The sequence below is a fragment of the Panthera tigris genome, chromosome F3, assembly GCF_018350195.1.
Source record: "Panthera tigris isolate Pti1 chromosome F3, P.tigris_Pti1_mat1.1, whole genome shotgun sequence".
Taxonomy (NCBI): domain Eukaryota; kingdom Metazoa; phylum Chordata; class Mammalia; order Carnivora; family Felidae; genus Panthera; species Panthera tigris.
Genome location: NC_056678.1, coordinates 63,919,763 through 63,943,567, shown reverse-complemented (window position 1 = coordinate 63,943,567; position 23,805 = coordinate 63,919,763). Strand labels below are relative to the sequence as shown.

The following is a 23,805-nucleotide window of genomic DNA, read 5'->3' as shown; positions in this document are numbered from 1 at the left end:
TCTCCGAGGGATAGATGGGCAGGGGAACCTGAATCCTTAGGCCATGAGAGGGAATTTCTCTATAGCCTCCTTCCCAGAGAATGGCTCCCCCAGAGAACTCTGAAAATGGGATATCCCTTGTCTTTTTTTAATTTTAATTTTTAATTTTTTCGATGACTGCTGGTTGCATTATAGGCCTCTTGAGATGACCAGGTCATTTGGGAGTCCTTCCCCCCGCCCCCCATCTCCCTGCATCCTGGGTGATTCTTCCCTGATAGAAGCTTTCTCCACTGGAAAATATCCAGGAAATAATTTCCCCGAGCTTTCCCTCTTTGTCAGGGGATCTTTCAATGCCTCATGCTGCAGTTTAAGTCCATTGCGGTTTAGAACAAGGCAACACAATTGTATTGAATGCCAGCTATATGTAAAGTATGGGTTTGTGGGTAACAGAAAGAGGAATAAAAATTAAGTTTCTCCTTGAAGGAGTTTAAAATCTAGTTGGCGGGGGGCAGAGAGGGGAGGACCAAAGGACAAATCCATCAGTACCCAACGTGATCAACCATCATGCTTGCCATAGCAGAGTGATGAACCAAGTGCTTAGTATACCAAGGAGGGCACAACCAGATCTGCTTGAACATGCGTAGTAGTTCACAAACATCCGGGAGATTAAGTTAGTAACGGAGGGTTAAAAACAAAACTAAACCATTTACTAAATGAAGTTCAGAGGCAGGGGGGTTGTGTCTGGAAGGCAACTTTAGATATGGACCAGCTTTGAAGGATGTGTGCCATTTTGAAGAAAAGAAATGGGTAAAGTTATCCAGGCAGATATAGCAAAAGCAAAAACAAAGACAGAAGAAAATGTGTGTGTGTGTGTGTGTGTGTGTGTGTGTGTAGGTTTCTGAAGTACTGAGGATATTCAAGGCAGATCTTGTGGCCTCCACTTTGACTTGATTTAGGGGAACATGAGGGGCATCATAGGAAACAAGTCTGTACAGGAAAGTTGAAGCCAATTGGTGAAAGGCATTAAACGGCAAATGAAAGAGGGTGGGCTTCATTGGTTCATCGTAAGAATTTCCTGATGGTTTGAGGGTGATATTTTGGGTTAGAGATGGGAGTGTCCACATGGTCAGAGCTGAGTTTTAAGACAAACCTGGCTAAAAAAAATCATTCCCACCAGAGCTCTCCTAATTGTTGTCTCCTTTGTTTCCCTTCTTGGGATTATCTGAAATGATTTTGTTTTTCACTGAACCTCTCATACTTCCATTTGAAATGTTTCCCCTTCTTTTCCCCCCTTTCTTTCTCTGATCTCAGGCCTTGGATAGACCCTGCTTTTCTCTCCTGCTTATTTTAAAGATAAACCCTGGTGATAAGGGGCTTGACTTAGTATCTTGTTTGAATTTCAGTGTAATTAATTTCAATCAGTTGTGAGCCCTACAGGTTAATTTGAGGGAAGAGGCCACTGTTTTCCTGCGATTGGGACCACTGCAGGTTCACCTGTAAAGCCACAGGCTCCTGGTACCTACCGGTCATCTCCTTACACAGGAGATGGAGGGTTCCATGATTAGTATTGGATTTGAACTGTGGAACTCTAAATGTGGGACTTGATCATAAACTCCACAGGCAAAATTATCAGTAAATGTTCAGGGGATGTTGTAGTCAATTACACCTCCCTAACCACAGGATGTTGTAGTCAATTACACCTCCCTAACCGCGTCTCCCCAGCTGCAAATGACCCACTTTCTGCTTTCATCCACCCCTTTACCTATACCTCTTTCACGGGGTTGCTACTTTCTTTGTTGTATTTACTTACTGATCCTGCTAAGGCATAAGCTGCTTGAGGACAATTACGTTTGTGTTTTTGAATCCCCTGAAGCACTTTCACATCCTCTACAAAAAGTTTATATATATATATATATATATATATATATATATATAGGCATATATGTAGATGCCTCCTTTACTTAGCTCTTTAAATAAATTCATTATACATATAATTAATTATTATTTATTGTTATTCTGTGTGCACACATGAGTGAGTAGAGGAGGGGTAGAGAGAGAATCCCAAACAGGCTCCTGTGCTGTCAGTGCAGAGTCCAATCCTGGGCTCAAACCCATGAACTGTGAGATCACTGTCTGAGCCAAAATCAAGGGTAGGACGCTTAACTGACTGAGCTACTCGGGCACCCCAATGACTGGAAGTTCAATAGCAGAAAACTGTATTTTATTTTTTTAAAGATTTTACTTGTAAGTAATCGCTACACCCATGTGGGGCTCGAAATCACAACCCTGAGATCAAGGGTCATATGCTACACTGACTAATCCAGCCAGGCTCCCCAGAAAACTTTATTTGAATGTAACAACTTTCTAATGATTAAGCAGTTTACTAAAAAAAAAAAAAAAAACAAAACTTGTGTTTTGAGGGAACCTTTACCGAATGTGTTAAGAGTGCTGAAGATGAGTGGCCATCAATGTTTTATAGGAGATCCCTGCACTGAATAGAAACTAAAGTTAGAGAGCCGCTAAGGTCTCTGAACAGTCCAAAAGTCTATAAAAGTGCTTTCTTTGTCAAGTATTATAGAAATGCACAACAGGATTTTCATTTGATGCAGAGATAAGTGAATTTGTGCTATTTAAATCCTGAAAGTGCAGGAGTGCTAAATATAAATGAGATCTGAATAGTAATGTTAGCTGAATGTTTTATTGTGGAATAGGAGTTGCTCTAGGCTGTCTCCTTCACTTCTCTTTGCCCCGCCCTCGCCCGCAAAAAGACTCAAGAACTTTTTCAATTTTCTATTCCTGTCTCCCTTTTTCTTCCTTAAGTCACAAATGCTCTGCAATTGATTGCAGTGCTTGGGTTCCTCAAAACCATATGTGTGTGTGTGTGTGTGTGTGTGTGTGTGTGTGTGTGTGTGTGTGTATAAATCAAAGCGAGTTCTCCCCCACTCCAGGTTCTTCTGGCTGTGGGCGTCACCCACACAGTCTTGAAACAAGGAACAAAGGAGTGTTGTATTTGGCCAGTGGGCGTCCAGCTCAGGCGGCCGTTCAAGCCCAGGAATTGTGGGCACAGAGCTGATCCAGGTGGTTAGACGAGGCTCCCAGGCCTTGGGATGGTGGTCTACGTAGTTCTCTCGATCCTTCCTCAACTTGGGCCTCAACTCGTGTTCTCTGTACTCTGTTGTGGAGCTTCCCATCAGAACGGATGGAGGCCGTTTCCCTGGGAGTCTCGGCCGGCCTACCTGGGAAAGAGGGAGAGCGAAACTATTCTGGAGTCCCTGGTGAAGAATCAGGGCAAGTCAGAAGTTCAGTGGTGCGAAGCAAAATGAATATGTTCACAGGTGAAACGCAGACCGCAGAGTGTGAGTCAGCGCCATTTCTGCCGACCCCCTGGCAAATTCTAGCAGAAGCCAGCCGAGGGAAGCCGCGCACACACACAAAACCCAGAAAAAATCAAGCGTGAACAACGCTGAGGCGGACCGCTGCGAGCCTTTTAAAGAGCCGGAGGCGTCACGTGACATAGCCCCGCCCCCCAAGTGGCGGAGACGTTGTGCGTCACTTCCGTCCAGGCCGGAACTCAAGATGGCTGCGCTCCTGTTGAGGTGACTTTATCCTGGGGCTGGGGGTCTGTGTCCGCGGCCCTGGGGAGGCCTGCGCTGCCCCTCCTGTCTTGCTGACGACTGTTTGCACCGTCCCGGGGCGGGGGAAGGGCCCGTGGGTGCGCAGGTCGCGCGCTCTGGCGTCCTAGGGCCCCTTCCCTCCCCTCCCAGCTGCTCCGGTCCCCGGGGTCACGGGCCCGTTATCTCCTCCTGAACTCCTTACCGAGGAGTCGCGCGGCTGTCGCCCCTTCTCCTTCCCCCAGCTTCAATACTTTCCCCCCCAGGTTGCGTTCGGGGCTGCACCCAGAGCCACGCTCCGAGAGAGTAAATAGTTAGGACTTCGAGGTCAGCGGACCGTCGGTCGTACGACTTCGAGCTCTGATTCGGGCCTCGGGAAGAGAGATCTTGGTGTACTTTGCTTTTGTTTCGAACTCCTGCAGACACTAGTTGCTGGCAACGAGTGGACACTGAGTTCCTAACGGGCCCCTGGGGGAGGGGACAGGAGTCCTGGATCCCTACCGCGCCGGCGGTTAGAAATAGCGCCCATAGCGGTCGCTCTACTGTCCTAAAGCAGCCCAGGAAATTCAGTTTCAGTTTATCTTTCTATGTGGGGTAGGGAGTGGATGTCTCAGTTTTTCTATACAAGGTCATTCGCCGCCCGGAGAAGTATCCTAGATTTTCTTCTATTCTGTCCCGTCCACTGTCTAGACCTCGTTCTCCACTCAGAGCCTTTCTAGGCGCGGCAACTCGAGTGACTTTAGACACACCCGGTACAAATCCCAGCATAGTTTCGTGCCAGGCCTATTTTTGGAAACTATTTGTTATGGAAAGTTAGTTTTAATGTCGTTAATGATTTCCCCAAATGCCTTCTTATTTCTCTTTCCACAGCAGTACACCCAGTATAAAAATAGAGGGACTTTATTTAGTTTTTCTCTGTGACAGAACGATTCCTTTCGGAGTTGAGATCAGGAGTGGGGTATCTTAATCCATCATTTTCCTCCTTCCCTCTCATTTCCAAATGTATCTTTTTTTCCTAAGGTGTTGCCAGCCCCAGTCTTGCCAGAACTGCACTCTTTATTCCAGGTAGTTTTACCGTAACTGAATGATTTTGAATCCTTGATGTATTTTGGTGGATGTCGGGGGCCTTTTGGTAGAATTAATGTTTAGCTTGAAATGATCATGTTGGTTCTAAACAGTTTGTTTTAGGAGTTTCAGGATTATTGTTTGCAAGGTGACAATTATCATACTCAGTAAATATGTCCAGACAGTATCATTTTGAGATGTGTACGACACTCAGCACTAGGATTCAATGCCAAGAAATAGACTTCTTTTTCATTAGTATTAATCTGAAGCTCATGGGAAGGGCGCCTCTCTCTTCTTTTTTCACAAGGGATTTCTTAGGAGGGGGCATAGGGAATTAAAAACAACAACAACAATTTCTTTTTCTGATTGAAATTCTGAGTCTAATTCCATTTCACTAGAGGGATGTGGAACTGTTTATAACGTGCTAACTTAGCCTCAAAGAAAAATACCTTCTAAGAAATCCTAGGAGCTAGATTCTAGTTCTAGTGTCACTAGTTCCATTTATTTTGGACAAGTCAAGGTCATCAATCCTCATTTGTGAGTGAAAATAGTAATAACTTGGGCCCGCTTAAAAGAAGTATTGGCTAAACATTTTTAATGTTGGCTAATTGGCTAACTAAAAATGATTAGTTTTCAAAGTACCGTACATCATGGCTTTTAAATAGTGCTCTATATTTTGTATATTCCCTAAACAGTTCACAGACTAGCCAGGAATGAATAACCAGCCGAGTAATGCAACGCCATTGGCATTTAGTCAAGGAATGATTTGCCAAAGCCAAGACGGAGATGGAGAACTAAGCAAAGAACAGCTAGGCTTCTGTCTAATAAAGTTCATGCCGCTTAGGCACAAAATCGCCAAGAGTTGTTAACTATGTGCACGTTGCTCATCATATAAAATACTACCTGTGAAACCCTCTAAAAATAAGGCTTAACTTTAAATATATAAGGCTGCTTCTTAAAATAAGCATACCTCATTTACAAACCTTTTTTTTTTTTGAGCCTCTTCTACGTGTCAGACATTATCATAGGTGTTATAGACACAGAGCATTCCAGTCTTATCCTTGAGGAGCTCAAAGTCTAGTAGAGGCGATAAATAGATTAATTATTAAGCACCATAATATGTGTTGCTATAGAGATACGAAGAAGCGGTGTGAGGCATGGCAGGGGCAGCGAGTAAGGCGAAAGAAACTGAAGTTGCCATCCAGGAGTTGTTGGGTTTTCAAGGATGAGTTTAATCAGACTGTGAGGGAGGTTCCAATCAGAGGAGAGCATGAGCGAGGGCACATAGTCCTAAGAGGGCTTGCTCTGTCTGGGTGTAGTGCAGTACTCAGCGTGGCAGACATATAAGGGGCTGACGGGAATTTGGAGGAGAATGGGTCCAGAGAGTTGGAGTGGGCCGTGTTGAGAAGGGCCTTGTTTGGCTACGGTGTGGACCTTACACTACAAGCAACGGGGAACTCTTAAAAGACTTTGGGCAGAAGACCAATGAAATCAGCTTTATTTTTCAGTAAGTTAGCTCTGGTAATATTGAAGGATTGGGAAGAGACTGATGGTAGGGAGATCAGTTCAGGAGCTCCTCTCACAGTTCTCTTTGTGAGAAATGGAGAGGATAAGGACTAAAACAATGGACTGAAGTCCTGGATAGCACTGATAGGACTGGGTGATGCCTCACGTATATATGGGGGTGAGAGAAAAAAAATCAAGGATGACTTCTGTTGTCGTTTGGGAGTGGGTGGGGGCTAACAGTCATGAATCAGAATTTTTGTCTTTAAGTGATTTCTCTTCATCCTGTTCTTTGAGGTTATACATCTATTTTAGTGTTGCTCTTACCCCAGATATTTCTGAAACTTTTTGGCATACCATCAGATCAAGTTTAGAGGTCATATAAGAGAAACTCATTATATTAGAGTCGCATCTTGTTTTGGACCAAAAATGGTTTTATTTAGTTTGATCGCATAGACTTGGCTTTGAATAACTTTTTTTCCCCCCAAAAGTCCAATCCATTTTCAGCAGATGAATCTTTTTATCACCACTGATGGTTTTAAAAAGAATGTGATGTGAATTCTAAAGACCTTGGGGGAAACCAGTGAAATACTGGTCGTATCTTATACATGTGGGCCGAATTGCAGTTTGGAGAATGATTTTCTGGCCATTTTCTTACGTAATCCTCCCAGCAACCAATTAGGTAGGTCTTTTCAGTCCCATTTTACAAATAAAGAAGCTGAAGCTCAGTGGTCCCCTAAAGTTACATGATTTATGCAGAACCGGAATTCCAGTTTTTACTTTAATATTCTTCCTGTGTCGCTGTTGTCACCCCAGTCCAGAGAAGAGTTTCACAAATGATTTGAACAGCGATTACATTTTTTGGGTACACATGTATAATGCATTTAGAAAGGGACAGTGCTAACTAGAATGGTAAGTTCTGGCTTGTTCATTAAAAAGAAAACAAAGTACGATTACTTTTTGGCCATAACACAGAACGCCAAGTTCCTTGGTGGAACTTGCCAGAGTTCCTGGTTTCCCACAAAAGGCAAGGATCGATACCTACTTTGGTCCTGTTTCAGATAAGGCTATGGACTTTGCGCACCTAGTTTCTGTGAGGGCCTTGTGGAAAGCTTACGTTGGTATTTGTCTGGGAAACAATAGCATTAGACACAGTGCTGTAGATTCCAGCCCACATCTGCAAACTCTTGCTGGGCAGCCGAGTGACTGGACCTAGCCTGGTGTGCGGAATGCATGTCCTGCGAACTTCAGAACCACAATTACTTCAATTGATTAAAGAGATTTGTTCCCACTTCCTTCTGGGAGCCTGGGGTACACAATGTCTGCATTCACCTCTCATCTCCAGGGCTGGAGAGAGAGAGGAGCTGAAGGAAGTGTTGGCTGGATTATTTTACCTTCAAATAGCGTACCCTTCCACTGTCCTAGTGTCAAGCAGAGGGATTTTGAAACGTTTGTGCCTCTAATACCGATGGTGTGATGGACACTGTGAGCTTTTTTACAAGGTCGTCGGACCTCAGTGCGATTTTATTTCCCCACGGTGCCTTGCGCATAGGGGATCTACAGTAAACTTTTGTGGAAGCAACATATTTTTCATTTTAATCCCAGCGCTTCACTCTGATACCTTTCTTAAATACTTCTGGAAAGATTTGATATGATAATGTGAATAGAGGGGCCTAGTGGTCGTATTTTTCAGTTCGTGTGTGCTCTCTGGATCAGTTAAACTCTCTTTACATAGAATGCCCAGGCACATCTTAGTTTTAGGCTTGAGGAGCAGTTCTGGTACTGTTTTGATGCATTTCGAAAATAGCAACTTTTTAGTAGAAAACTTGTGTATCCTCTTGGTGCAACTCTTCACGTGGTCCATGAAATCTTTGCGTTCCCATACTTTTTGCACTATTAGAGACTTTTTTTTTTTTTTTTTTAAAGTAGACTCTGTGAATGCAGTGTTTGAACTCAGGACCCTGAGATCAAGACCTGAGTTGAGATGAAGAGTCAGGTGCTTAACTGAGCCACCCGGGCGCCCCTATTACAGACTTTTTGACTTGAAATTCATCTGTGTTGTCGGGAACTTGATGGTAGTTCCTAAAATGACAGCTTAATGTTTAAGACCCTCTTTCTACAAACCCCTTATTCTTCAGCCTTCTTAATTCCTCCCTTTGCAGCAGTTAACTGAGCTGTATTCTTGTTCTTCTTCTTTACCCCAATCTTTTTTTTCTCTAAAAATTTTTTTTAACATTTAATTTTTATTTTTGGGAGAGAGTGTGAGTGGGGGAGGGACAGAGAACGAGGGAGACAGAGGATCCGGAGCTGACTTTGTGCGCTGACAGCAGTGAGCCTGAGCCGGGCCCAGACTCACAAACTGCGAGATCATGACCTGAGATGAAGTTGGATGCTCAACCACCTGAGCCACCCAGGCGCCCCAACCCCTATCTTTTAACCATGACCTCCTTTAAAACCTCACTTAAAAATAAATCACATTCTATATTTCTCTGTTGAACGTTACCAACGCTCATTATTCTTTTACCTTGTATTATTTGTGTTGGGCTAAAACTTTATTTTGCATTTGTAGGTTGTATTTGTGACTATTCTCAAGTTATTTAAAGTTGTAGCTTTCCAACTAAAAAATCATTTCAAGGACAGTGATACTGTCATTGTTTTCATCTTATTCTTAATTTTTCCTTTCACTCCTAAGTCTAATATGGTACAAAAATAGAGAACTTGATAAACTGAAATTGATCTCGAAATGTGTGTTGCTCTTTATTCTCTCTCTCTTTTCTTTTTAAGATTTTATTTTTAAGCAATCTCTACACCCAACATTGGACTTGAACTTACAACCCCAAGATCAAGGGTCACATGCTCCACTGACTGAGCCAGCCAGGTGCCCTCCATTGACTCCTTCTTCTCTTATCTTGCAGACAGGTTGGCCGTCATTGCCTCCGTGCCCACCTTAGTCCTCAGCTCTGTATCAGAAAGTAAGTTTCTAAATTTGTGGAGGCTATTATGACTTAACATTTTTTCCTTCGGGAACAGCAGTGGGTTGTTGTTTAGATTTGGGGGGTATGTGTGGAAGAAAATAGTTGTAGATGGTTGGCTGAAAATTTAGTGATTGTGGTCACTATTTTTCTCATCTGGTAGTAGAAGAAGGAAGGATTAGAATATTAAATTTTAAATTTGGGAAATATTTTATACTTTCAGAAAAGTTGGAAGACATTTGCTATGTTTACTTAGAGCTCTATGTATTTTTTTTTTTTATTTTTTATGTAAGAAAAAAATTTTTTTAAGTTTATTCATTTTTGAGAGAGAGAGAGAGAGAGAGAGTGTGTCAGCAGGGGAAGGGCAGAGAGAGAGGGAGACACAGAATCCAAAGCAGGCTCCGGGTTCCAAGCTGTCAGCACAGAGCCTGACGCGGGGCTTGAACTCACGAACTACAATACCATGACCTAAGCCAAAGTCAGATGCTTAACCAACTGAGCCACCCAAGGCACCCCGTTACTGACGTTTTTGAAGAATACGGCCCAGTTGTTTTGTAGAGTGCCTTTCAGGTTGGGCTTGTATGATTCTTTGCTATGATTAGAGTCAGGTTACCCATTTTGGGCAGGAGTAATAGGTAAGTATGTTATATTCCTGGTTATATTCACATCAAGGGCATGTGATGCCATTTGTCCCATTGTCAGTGATTTTAACTTTGATCATTTGAATAATGGAATGTCTGCTAGGTATTTTTCCACTATGAAGTTATTGGGTTTTTTCTTTTTGTATAATTAATGGGTCATCTGTGCATAGGTTATATTTTCTTGAGGGGGATGGAATGTATTTAATACAGGCATGTAATAAATTATTGGACATAGCTGTTCAACACTTAGCTTCCATCCACCCCATTAACAAGGGAAACCCAAGAAACTGTTCAGAGGTGCTGAGGTCTTGATTTTTGAGGATGTGAAAGGGAGTCTTGACAAACCAGATGAGAGCAGGTGGTGCTGATGTATGAGACCACACCCGTGCCCTCGGGAAAGGATGATCCATTTATATAAATGATTTTGAAATGTTGTACTTGCTCTGCTGCCTGGCACGAAAGAAGTAGAGCTTCTGTGGCAGGACCTGCGTGGTGGGGAATTGGAAAGAAGAGTTTTCCTCTGCTAGGACTTCCTTGGGTGATTGAGGTTGTTAATAACTGAGTCAAACTTGGCATAAAGATAAGAGGATTGGACAGACATGTTTTCTTTATACAATGGGTTCATCCAGCCCAGCTTAGCTTTTCTTATTTTAACTTTTTGTTATGTAAAATCTTGAGACAAGTGTATTTCTAATCATTTTTAAATCTTCCATCTTCTGGTTTTATTTTAGTGCTGTTCCTTTGGGAACCACAGCCAAAGAAGAGATGGAGAGGTTCTGGAATAAGAACGCTGGTTTAAACCGTCCTCTGTCTCCGCATATCACTATCTACAGGTGAGCGCTCTGGAACCAGGGAATCTAGAGGTAATGGGTGAAGGTCCTGGAGGTTGGGCCATCGCGCCCCTGATTATTTCGCTCAGGCCTTTTTTATAAGAAGACGACTGTTTTTTTGCCTTCTGGCCTTAGAGGGTAATCTATCCTGAAGAACTACCATTTGGAAAATGGCAAGTCAAAATGTAATTTCTATTAGTCGAAAACCAGTATTTTGAAATGATTTCAAATTTATATAGATGTTGCAAAAACAATACACTCAATTCCTGCATACTGTTGTGCACATTCCCAATTTGTGAACATGTCCAAGTGATTTAAGATCAAGTGCAGAGATGATCGTGTCCCATTACTCCTGTGTTAGCTCTTGTGCTGCTGTAACAAGTGATCATAAACTTTGTGGCTTAAAACAGCACATTTGTTATCTTACAGCTCTGTGGGGCGGAAGTCTGACAGGTCTCACTGGGTTAGAATTAAGGTGTTGGGAGGGCTGCATTCTCTTCTGGAGGCTCAAGTGAAGAATCTGTTTCCTTGCCTTTTCTAGTTTCCAGAGGCTACTTCGAATTCCTTGGCTTGTGGCCTCCTCCCTCCATCTTTAAAACCAGCAGTGATGGGTGACATTCTTCTCCCACCACTTCCGCCCTACTTCCATTGTCACATTTCTTCTCTGATTCCCTTCTGCCAGCCTCTTCCACTTTTAAGGACCTTTGTGATTATGTTGGTACCATCCAGATAATCCGGGTTAGTCTGTTTAGCTCAAGGTGAGTTTATTAGCAAACTCAATTTCATATGCAACTGTTAATTCTCCTCTGCCATTTAAGGTAAAATACTCACAGGTTTCAGGGATTAGAATGCGGACATCTTTAGGAGGATCATTACTCATTACTCAAGTAGGCTTAATACTTGAGTGCATGTTTCATAAATTCAGGGACACTCTGTAGTACAGCCATCACAGTCAGAAAGTTAACTTTGACCCTCTGTTACCATTTAATCGTCAGATCTCATTCAAGTGTTGTCAGTTGTCCTAATATTGTCCTTTATAGGTCCAAGATCCAATCCAGGATCATGTAGTGCATTTAGTTATCTCTTTAACTCTTTAATCTCCTTTGGTAAGGAAAGAGTCTTACCTTATCTTTTATGACCTTAACATTTTTAGAATGTTCCTCAGCTTGGGTTGTTTGCCTGATGTTCTTGGCAGGAATGCCTCTAACGTGATGCTGTGCTCTTCTCAGTGTGTGGGGCCAGGGATAAACATGATGATGATTTATCCTGTTACTGGTGATGTCAACTTTCTTTTTTTTTTTTAATGTTTGTTTATTTTTGAGATATCGTGAGCAGGGAAAGGGCAGAGAAAGAGGGGGACGAAGGATCCAAAGCAGACTCCATGCTGACAGCAGTGAGCCCGACGCAGGGCTTGAACTCACGAGCCATGAAATCACGACTAGAGCCGAAGTCGGACGTTCAACCAACTGAACCAGCCAGGTGCCCTAAGCAGACACATTTTAACTAATGATAAAAGTTATATCACCAGGGGCACCTGGGTGGTTCAGTTGGTTGAGCGTCCAACTTCAGCTCAGGTCACGATCTCACGGCTTGTGAGTTCGAGCCCCACGTTGGGCTCTGTGTGGACAACTCGGACCCTGGAGTCTGCTTCGGATTCTGTGTCTCCCTCTCTTTCTCTCTGCCCTCCTCCACTTGAGAGTGCGTGCGTGCTCGCTCTCTCACAAAAATAAATAAACATTAATAAATAAATGTGTCTGCTTCGGTTTCTCTGTAAAGTTAATGAATAAAGATAGTGTGCTTATAATTGATCATTATTTTGTGGGGAGACTTTTACCACCATGTTGATGGTACTTATCATCATTTATTAGTTATTACAATGAGTTATTACTGTGACGGTTGCCAGATTGTAATTTTTCTAATTCCATCATCCCTTCTAGATTTATTTGTAATAAATAAATTAATAGGATGAAGCATACTTTATCGGTGCAGACCCAAGGAATCCTAAAAGGAAAAACTCTTTTCTACTGTGATGACACCAACTAAAGGAAAAACAACCTCGTTTCCTCTCTGCTCTTGGTACTTCTGACATCGAATGTGTGGAGGTTTTTCCCACACCAACCAGTTTTCCATCTCTGCGGATACCAGTTGGGTATCCAGGAATTCAGTCGTGACGCTTACTGTCTGGAGTTAGTGCAGAGCCTACAGGTTAGGGGCTCAGTCCCACAGGCTGTCCCCCACTTCAGATGCCTGTTGGCAAGTCCTGTACTTTTGACTGACCAGCTATAAATCAAGAGTTCTCTCTACCCCCTCCTTAGGTTCAATCATTTGCTAGAATTGCTCTCAGAACCTGGAAACATTTACTTAACATTTACTAGTTCGTCATAAAGGGTACTACACATGATACAGATCAACCATGAGGTACCCTTTGACGCACCTCTACGTCCAGAAAAGTTCTGAGCACAGGAGCTTCTGTCCCCATGGAGTTGAGGTACACCACCTTCGAGAGACATGTGGTTGTGTTTACCAACCTGGAGACGCTGAACCATTTACTTTTGGGATTTTTGCGGAGGCTTCATCACGTAGGCATGATCAATTATTAACTCAATCCCTAGCCCCTCTTCCCTCCCTGGAAAAAGAGGGAGTGGACCTGAAAGTTCCACATTTCTAACCGTGGCTTGGTCTTTCTGGTAACCAGCCCCCACCCAGAGTCACCTCATTAGAGCAAAGGATGCTCTTACCGCCCAGGAAATTCCAAGGGATTTAGGAACTGTGTGTCAGGAATCAGGGTCGAAGACCAAATATTAGAACAAAAGATGTTCCTAGCCCTCCTATCTCTAAGGAGTTGATAAGGGTTTTAGGAGCTCTGTGTCAAGAACCAGGAAGAGAGACAGTGTAGATACATAGTTCTTATTTCCCAGTGCCTATTCTGCCTAAAGGGTTACACTGTTACTCTCCTTTATTTTGATGTTCAGATTGTCCCACACTTAGCCGGTGGGAGTGCTTCAAGAAGGCTCCTGCGAAATCAAGATCTGGGTGCTAGATGTGCTCATTGCTACCAGGATGTCATTGCTTGTAGGGCCTTTTCAGTAGACAGAGCTAGGATATGTGTGGATGCAAATGCAGGTGTCCGTGTAGGTGTGAGTGTATACATAAACACAGATGCATCTGTAGCTGTTCATCCGTTGTCCTCGGAAGTCGCATCGATAACTGGTAAGCTGGTGTCTTCAAAGAAAAACCCTTCTAGGTCTGCTCCTTTCCAGTTCATGCAGCAAAGCAGCTGGAGCCCCGCTACCCTCTCTACTTGGGTTCCTGCCAGGGAGGCTGGCCGTTTCTTTACCACCTCCGCAAATACCACAACCCTTCAGATTTTTTCCAAGCCAGATTCCAGAAATAATTCTGATTGCAGAAATTGGGCATTCTAAAACAGAAGGAGACTAATAGGTGATCTTAAGCCTTGCAACTTGGTGGAACTTTTTTTTTAAGAGAGAAAATATTTGGGGAAAAATGATAATGATGAAGAACTTCTCAAATTACTCTGAATCCGTATTTAAAGCCCTGGCCTTTTTGCTTGGGTCACGTAACGAATGTTAGTAAGCTGGTGGCGTGAGTCTCTCACTACCTTCTAGACATACTTGTGGGGGGAAAAAAGCATCAGAGAGCATGGGGCTGTTTCCAAGGTGATATGTCCAGGAAAGATGTCTGATTTATGTTTTATGAAATCATATTTTCTATTACTAACTTCTTTAGAGTTTTTTGGAGGAGGCATGGGAGGGAGTAAATGGTCAAGGTAGCACTTTATGAAGTATTATTTATTTCACTAAATTGCATCAATTTATCAAAGCAAAAGCGTATACAGGGCTTAAGTTATCAGGAGAACAAGAGCCACTGAAAAGGATGTTAGAAAACTTTTTAAAACTTAGGGTTGAAACTTAGAGATGAAAGGGGCCATAACATTTAATTTCCTCATCAACCTCATTGGTGTTTTTTGTTTTTGTTTTTTAAGATTTTATTTATTTTTTTATTTAAAAAAAAATTTTTTTTAACATTTATTTATTTTTGAGACAGAGACAGAGCATGAGCAGGGGAGGGTCAGAGAGAGAGGGAGACACAGAATCCGAAACAGGCTCCAGGCTCTGAGCTGTCAGCCCAGAGCCCGATGCAGGGCTCGAACTCATGGACCGTGAGCCGAAGTCGGATGCCCAACCGACTGAGCCACCCAGGCACCCCTAAGATTTTATTTTTTAAGGAATCTATACACCCAATGTGGGGCTCGAACTCACAGCCCCAGGATCAAGGGTCTCCCACTCTACTGACTGAGCCAGCCAGGAGCCCCAACCTCACTGTTTTAAGAATGTTCCTTGGGACTTTGGATATTCCACTAAGCTTCTGTGGGTAGTTGTGTGTGGCTGGCCAACATGCAGATTGCACTGTGGGCCCCGGCCCTGGGTAACCAAAGCAACTTCACTTTGATCTGTTTTATATACAGTAAAACCTTGGTTTACAAGCATGATTTGTTCCAGACACATGCTTGTAATCCAAAACACTTGTATATCAAAGCGAATTTCTCAATAAGAAATAATGGAAGCTCAGATGATTTGTTCTACAGCCCAAAAATACTCAATTTTTTTTTTTTAACGTTTATTTATTTTTGAGACAGAGACAGAGCATGAACGGGGGAGGGTCAGAGAGAGGGAGACACAGAATCTGAAACAGGCTCCAGGCTCTGAGCTGTCAGCACAGAGCCTGACACGGGGCTCGAACTCACGGACCGTGAAGTCGGCCGCCCAACCGACTGAGCCACCCAGGCGCCCCTGCCCAAAAATATTCATAAAGAAATGATTATAATACTGTAACATAATACCAAATAATAAAGAAAATACAAAGTATAAAGAAAAATTAACCTGCACTTTCCTTTCCAAACCTTCATGGCTGGTGGGAGGGAGACAAGAGAGAGGTGGGTTATTGTGTAGGACGTCTTTCACTATCACCAATGGATTTTGGCTACAGTACAGTATTTTTTTTTTAATTTTTCTTTTAATGTTTTATTTATTTTTAAGACAGAGACAGCATGAGTGGGGATGGGGCAGAAAGAGAGGGAGACACACAATCTGAAGCAGGTTCCAGGCTCTGAGCTGTCAGCACAGACAGCTCAGGTGTGGGGCTTGAACTCACGAACTGTGAGATCATGACCTGAGCCGAAGTCGGACACTCAACCGACTGAGCCACCTGGGCGCCCCTACAGTACAGTATTAATAAACTCTTGTCATGTTCTGTATTTAATGTAACTGGCAATAAGGCAGCAGAGGAAAAGGTCTATATCGGCAGGCAGCCTGACCTAGAATGAAGCAAAGCATTCCTAAGCTTACTCTTGGATGGAAAAGCAAAGGACTGCCCATAGGTGCTTTGAAGTGACAAAAAATACAGTGGTGCCAGTGTGGGCACCTTCCAACAATCTGAAAAAAATTACCGATTTCTGCCAAACACCATGGCCTGAGACTGAGCATCTGAGCATGGGAGACTATCACTCACAATCCTTCAGAGAGAGAGAGAGAGGAACCGTTGTCTCATTTGGGATCATGTGATGTTCCACGTCACATACTACTCGTATTGCAAGACATCGCTCGTTTATGAAGTTAAAATTTACTGGAAATGTTTACTCGTCTTGCGGAACACTCGCAGAATAAGTTACTCGCAATCCAAGGTTTCACTGTATTGGGTTTTTGCATTTTAAGAAAGGTGCTGCTCACCAAAAAAAAACAGAAAAGAAGTTTAAAAGTCACGGTTGTACCTGATGAGTGAATCTCTTCTGCGTTATTTTCACATGGTTGTCTCTGCCTGGGCTTATACCCCTCTAGCATACAAGGAACTCCCTACCGCCCTTTTCCAGTTTGGGCATTTCTTTGTTTATCAGAAAGACCCTTCTTTTATTGAAGTTGCTGCAACTTATTATTATATTTTTAAATTTTTTATGTTTATTTTTGAGAGGGAGAGAGTGAGCAGTGGAGGGGCAGAGAGAGAGGGAGACAGGGCACTGACAGCAGAGAGCCCGACGCAGGGCTCAAACCCACAAACCATGAGATCATGATCCCAGCCAAAGTCTGATGGCTGAGCCACCCACGCACTGCAGAAGTTGCTACAACTTATATCTTCTATCCAGTGGCTCTGGTTTTACCTTGAGTCATGTGAAATAAATCCAAGCACACTTTTTCTCCAACATCCATTTATTGATTTTCATGTGCTTATTGGCCATTTGTATGTCTTCTCTGGAGAAAGGAATATTCAAATCCTACGCTCATTTGTTTAATTGGGTTGTCTTATTTTTTAACATTTTTTTTTACTGTGGTAAAATATGCATAATACACAAAACTTGTCATTTTGACTATTTTTAAATATACAGTTCAGTGGCATTAAATGTCTTCACCATTGTTGTACAAACCATCACCACTATCCATCTCCAGAATCCTTTTATATTCCTAAATTGAAACTCCATACTCATTAAGCAATAATTCCCATTCTCTGCCGCCAGCACCAACCCCTAACCACTGAGTTTCTGTCTCTGTAAATTAGACTACTCTGGGTGCCTTGTGAAATGGAATCATACAATGTTTGTCCTCTTGTGCTTGGCTTCTTTCACTTGGCACAATGTCTTCTAGGTTCATCCATATTGTAGAATGTGTCCGAATTCCGTTCCTTTCTAAGTCTGAACAGATGCTTTGGTGTATGTATACATTGCATTTTGCTTATCCATTCATCTGTCCACGGACATTTGTGTGGCTTCTACCTTTTGGCTATTGGGAATAATGCTGCAATGAGCATCGGTGTACAGATACCTCTTTGAATCCCTGCTGTCAGTTCTTGTAGGCCTATATCCAGAAATTGAACCGCCAGGACATATGGTAATGATTTAATTTCTTGCGGAACCCGCCATACTGTTTCCTACAGGAGCTGCGCTGGTTTATGTTCCCACCAACACTGCCCGAGGGTTCCAATTTTTCTACATCCTCACCAACGCTCATTCTTTATTGTTTTTAACAATAGGTATCTCGTTGTGATTTTGATTTGTGTCTCCCCAATGATGAGTGACTTTGAGCATCTTTTCGTATACTAACTGGCCATTTGTATATCTTCCTTGGAGAAATGTCGTTTACTTTGTCGATGGTATTATTTGCAGCACGATTGTTAAGTCACATGCTGAAACTCATATATCCTAGGTCTCTAGCTTTTCCTTGATTAGCGTTCTATTAACAGTCCAAAAAGGAAATAAAATGAATACATTTCAAATCAAGTATTTGTTGATTGTTCAGTGTGCTTGATACTCTTTTAGGAGTTGGAAATACAGAGATGAATAAGATATCATCTGTGTTCAAAGGGATCTCATGTCCTGAAAAAAAATTTTCCTAAGGGAAAATTTTAGTGGCTCTTAGTGATTATCTTTTCTGTAAATGAATTAAAACAATCTTGATTTTCTATACTAGACTCTTACTTAATGTGTGAACAGGAAATCGTGGAAATGATTTGTCTTTGTGATATTTAGGCCTCAGCTAGAAAACACAAAGGCCGGGGCTGAATTAATCTGAAGATCCATTTACTCCTATGTCTTGGGTTGATTTTGGCTTCTAAAGGCACCATCATTTTCTCTCCACCTGAGTCTTTCTCCCTGATCTCTCTGCATAGGCTATTTGGGCTTCCTCTTAGCAGGAGAGAGTGTGTTCTGGAAGTCACGCAATGTCCATTCTGCTACATTCTGTTTCTTGAGGGAGTCAGTCGTGAAGGTTCAAAGGGCTAAACACTTGCTTGCCTGAGTTACAAGGAGTTATAAGGAGTGACAAGATTCTGGAAGGTCACGTGAAACTGGAACTAGGACTGTGGTTGTTTGGGAAATAAAATCTCCTTTACCTACTCAGCACTAAGCTAACCCAGGCTATGGTTTTAACCATTTTTGAAAATTAGGGTAACATTTGACTTCAGCAGTTTCTCCTATCACTCCCATTTTCCACTCCAGTATGTCTAAATACCAGAGCAGTGCTCATGTTTTATCGGGTAGCTCTTTCAGTCATGGGATTTCATTCACTGGCCATGGGCCCTAAGTGCATTCGGAATGCTAAGCAGTGTCTTACAATTTCCCCACCTCTGTTTTTTTCAGTTCTCTCAAATCAATATTTGTTCTGTCTTTTTCAGTCTGATAATCATGCTCTTTGACAAATAAAATAGTTGAGCAATCTGCTTTGTACTCTGTCATCTATTAACATAAAATTGTCCATCCCGGTTAGGAGGCTTTCTTTCCCTGAATACAATTTTAAAAGCCCCTTTTTGTTGTCCTTGACATTTTTGCAAGCCTCAGCTCATTCTGGGTTTTAGTCTCCTGATTTATCTAACCAAATTATGTCATTGTTCTCTGCTTGTCCTTTGTTATGTGGCTCTTCTTCCGCCTTTTATATTTATCCTGTTAAGTCTGAGTTAAGCAGAGTGGTGTCTAGCCAGTTTTTTTGGTTTCTTTGGACGTTATTCCTTTCTTACTGTGACCATTTTCATTACATAGTTAGAATTTCTTTTTGAGATTTTTTTCAACTTGCTTGGGTACCTTCCCTCTAGAGTGTTGAAAATATGGTCTGAGTAGGCTCAGCATTTCCTATCTAAGCTGACTTTCTAGGGTGAACATTCACTTTATCCAAAGACTTCTGTTCTTTCCATTTCACTAACCAATTCTCTCGAGCATGAGAACCAGGTCCAGAATATAGCAGTGTTAGTTGTCCTTCTGTGGAAACGCTTTGGCAGATTAATGATTCAGAGCGTGATTTAGAAAGGGGTTTGATGACAAAGTATTTCAAAACTACCGTGGATTAGGAAACATACACTAAATCCAGAAAAATTGGATTTAAAAATTTGGGATAGGTAATTTATCAGGGAGTAAATGGTATGCTCAGTTGGAATATTTACGGGCATACAGTACGAGTTCAGGGGTGACTGTGTGTTCTGTGAAACTAGATAAACAAAACTCACTTGGTTTTCCCTTTCCTCCAATCTTATGACTAGAACAAGGGAAGACCCAGGTGGTTGTAGTCTAGTGATTATTTTCTAACTTGATGCAACTTTAATTGGCGTCTTTGACCCACCCATATTGTTCCTTCTTAGGAAAGGAGGAGTTTCCTTCTGGTGAAAGGGAGGGATGCTTCTTCTGAAATAAATCAGTTTTCATGTATTCACACTAGAAAGTGGAAACAAGAATGCAAAAGCTGTTTTCGTTTTTATATGTAAATAGTGCCTATATCCAAGTAGTTTATCTTCTCTTCGCCAAAATGGACTGTGTATCGGGGTCCCTGGGTGGCTCACTCGGTTGAGCGTCCGACTTCGGCTCGGGTCATGATCTTGCAGTTCGTGAGTTCGAGCCCCGCGTGGGGCTCTGTGCTGATAGTTCAGAGCCTGGAGCCTGTTTCAGATTCTGTGTCTCCCTCTGTCTCTGGCCCTTCCCCTCTTGAGCTCTGTCTCTCTCTTTCTCTCTTTCTCTCTCTCTCAAAAATAAATAAACATTAAAAAAAAAATTTTTTTTAAATGAACTCTCTATTGTGTCATATTTTCCTTTTTTTAATTGCCTTTGTGTATTTCTTTGCAGTTGGTCGCTTCCCATGGCGATGTCCATTTGCCACCGTGGTACTGGTATGGCCTTGAGCGCAGGTATGGACACGTGTATTTACACATACGTGCACACCGACACACGCACTTTGAAGAACTTTGCTGTTTCTGTGTCTCTTAGCACCCCCTCCTGTGCAAATCAGCAACTTGATTTAGAGAAAATGACGAGTCCATTTAAGCTTATTGTTCATTTGTTCCTTTAACAATTCATCATGAGTTCCCAGTAAGCTTATGTTCTTTCCTTAGCCAGGTGTTTTGTTTGTTTGGTTTTTAGTAAGCTTCACACCCAGCGAGGAGCCCAATATGGGGCTTGAACTCACGACCCTGAGATCAAGACCTCAGCTGAAATCAAGAGTCGGACACTTCACCGACTGAGCCACCTAGGCGCTCCTATCCCTAGCACACTATTGTATATTTATTGAAATTACAGAGAACAGAGGTAGAAATGTCATAGAGATGTGTGGGCCGACTACACATTGACCAAACACCGTCCGAGATTAGTCATCAACCTTATTCTTCCAGAAACTCAGCTTTAGCACCCATTCTGTATCACCTAGAATTGATTAGGCCCAAAAAACCAAGTCCTTCTCCAGTCTCGCAAAATCTTGGTTTACGGCCCAGAATGTCTATTTATTTACTTACGTGGTATGAATTGTATGCTGGTCTTAGTGCATCCATTTCAGGTAGTCAGGTTTATTATAGGCAGGAAGGATGCAGATTTTAATCAGGTTTTGGGATCTGATGCATCTTTCTACAATAGAGAGATACTTTACAAGAGGATCAGCTGTATTTTAAATTTTTCCCTGGCTGGTACAGGAAATATGGACATATTTTTGTTTTCTGTGATGTTCTTCAGGGACCGCCCCCCTGGACTCCTGTAGACTGTGTTTTTACAGAAGTGCTCATCAGCGGGACTGCTGGCTCAAGTGTAGGGACCCTGTATTTAGGCAGCTGCTGCTAAGACATTGGCAGAAATTAGCTAATGCCATGTCTTTGCCGTTCAAAGTCAGATTTGTTTTGTTGGTAATCAAGTAGGGATAGGAACTCCTACCTAAGATCGGATATTATCATCCCTACTTATCATTCCTTTGGTTGGTAAAGGGATGATGGAATCCAGGTAGAAGGATGATTGCTATTGTCTTGGAATCTGTGTATAGTTTCCGGTTTTTAACCCACTTGGACTGAAAATAATATAACAGACTTCAAGATTAGGTTATGCTAGCTGTAAATTCACAGTTACTTTCTTTCTGCCTACTTTGAATCTTATAATTGCTAGATTGATTCTTTATGCTTAGTTTGGTGGTGTTGATGAGCAAATTTAATCCTAAAAATCATTGAAAGAACAAGAGCAGTTTATCAGGCTTTAGTTTCCCTTTTCATCTCAGTGTATTTATCACCACTGAATGAGACAAAGGATGTTGACTCTTTCATAGACCATACTAATTAAAAAATATTCGTTTGCCAAACATAGCTAACGGTGATACATATTTTTTTCACAACCGTACTTAGCAGTAACTTACTTCTTTCCTATCTTTACCCCCTTGAAAGACCTTGTATTCATCAGCACGTATCCAGTTTATCCCTAACGTTCTCCCCTGATTCCAGGATGGAACGTAGTGGCTGTTGTGTATATGGTAGTAGTTCTCCTGTTTCCCTCAAATGCTGAAGGTCCATTCAAAACTGGAAGGGAACCTACTTTCAATAGGTGGGTGACGTAGGCAACCCGGTCAGCTCTCTAAACCTCAGTTTTATTCCTTGTTAAAATGAGCATCTTATTAATGCCTCTCCTAGAATTGATGGGATTTCAAGAAACCACTCTGGATGTTGACTTACAAAAACAGGAATGAGAAATATGATAAATTTAATGGCAGCGGTCTCTTAGAAGATGAAGTGCATTGGACCAGATGGTGAATTTGGCCTGAAATGAAGTCAGTCCCAGCATCTGTGATCTTTGCATTCTTGTGGCTCTCCTCCAGTCTGTTCTTCACTTAACAGCAGGAGAAACAAAACCTTATGAAAATAAATTGAATCGTGTCACACTTAGAGTCACCCTATCACTGCATTTGCCTTTGCGCTTAGATTAAAATTCAAATCTCCACCGTGGCATAAAGTGCCCTGCCTCGTCTGGCCTTGCCTCCCCTTGCTTCCTGTGCTCTGGCCACACTGGTCTTTGAATTCCTTTGAATGAGCAAAAGCCTTTCTCACCCCAGAATCATTGCATGATTGCATTGACCAGAATCATCAGGTCATGATCCCAGGGTCATGGGATCAAGCCCCACATCGGGCTCCGTGTTGAGTGTGGAGGCTGTTTGGGATTCATTTATTTCATTTATTTTCTCTCTCTCTCCCTCTCCCTCCCTTCCACCCTCCCTCCCTCCCTCCCTCCCTCCCTCTCTCTCTCCCCCCCTAAAAAAAAAAAAAAAAAAAAGTACTTTGCCTACCACCATCTGTAATTAAGGAGTTTCCAGTTCTAGTTCTTTTGTTAATTTTCTGTTTCCAGCACTGTTCCTTCATAGTTCTTATTGCACTGGTGGCCTCTTTCAGAGCTTTTATTACATATTTGTAATTCTTTTGTTTGCTTACTTTTTATAAATCTGTCTCTTTTATTAGACTGCTAACTCTACAGAGAGTGGGGACTGCATGTACCTTCTTTACCCTCCATACCCCCTGGCAGACACGCAGTAGGTGCTTAGTAGATCTCTGTTTACTAAATGAATACAACCATCTAAGTCATTTTGCTCATAGTGGTCATTTCAGAAATGTTCATTTTTCCTGCCTTCTAGTTCATCTCCTGCTTGCATTAGACATTAAATAGTGATAGTAATGGCCCCTACCCTCAAGGGCAGAGGAGTCTAAGGAGTAAGATTAATAAATATATATAATGCTCTGCAATAACTTTTTAATAGAAATATGGGGTCCCTGAGGAGAGACCATCTGTGAAGGAGTTGGAGAGCTTGAGAGAAGGATGAGGAGGAGAGTTCATTAAGAGGTGGTAGAGGAGGACATTCCCACAGAGAAACTACCTTATGGCCTAGGGGTTGCGAAGCGTCCAGAGTCACTGGATGGTGATGACTGGGTCTGGTTGTTTGAGAGTAGTGTTTACGGGAGAAGTGGCAGAAGGTAAGGCTGGAAAATGTGCTAGACAGTGAAGGACCTTGACTGCCGTGTGGACAAGTTGGAACTTGATCCTGTAGATCTTTGGAAGTCATAAAAGTTTCCTGTTTTCGGGGTGCCTGGCTGGCTCGGTCAGTAGAGCACTTGACTCTTGATCTTGGGGTTGTGAGTTCAAGCCCCGCATTGAGCATAGAGCTTTACATTAAAAAAAAAAAAGAAAGAAAGAAAGAAAGAAAGAAAGAAAGAAAGAAAGAAAGAAAGAAAGAAAGAAAGAAAAGTTCCTGTTCTCATTCCAGTAATAGGACAGGCTGGCTGGGACAAATCCACTGTAGAGATTTTGCAGCCAATATGTAAATTGTGAAAAGCATGTTGAACCGAAAAGTGTGATGACGCTAGTTTGACTTTAAAATAGAATTTATTGCAAAGGGACTTCGTAAACAATCCTTTAAAATATGGGAAG

General features: G+C 42.2%; 1 protein-coding gene across 3 annotated transcripts in view; it reads left to right on the top strand.

The window, feature by feature from the left end:
• Positions 1-3,541: 3,541 nt before the first annotated feature.
• SDHC (succinate dehydrogenase complex subunit C) overlaps positions 3,542-23,805 on the top strand; it is a 35,698-nt gene continuing 15,434 nt past the window's right edge. The window contains exons 1-4 of one of the 3 annotated variants that reach the window (NM_001290590.1): positions 3,542-3,575; positions 9,074-9,130; positions 10,503-10,604; positions 20,212-20,273. In NM_001290590.1, coding sequence (NP_001277519.1) covers positions 3,556-3,575; positions 9,074-9,130; positions 10,503-10,604; positions 20,212-20,273 — 241 coding nt within the window. In that variant the 5' untranslated portion in view covers positions 3,542-3,555. Of the gene's footprint in view, positions 3,576-3,899; positions 3,918-4,498; positions 4,656-9,073; positions 9,131-10,502; positions 10,605-20,211; positions 20,274-23,805 lie in introns of those variants that run through there. The other 2 variants (XM_042975355.1, XM_042975353.1) reach the window with 2 other exon arrangements.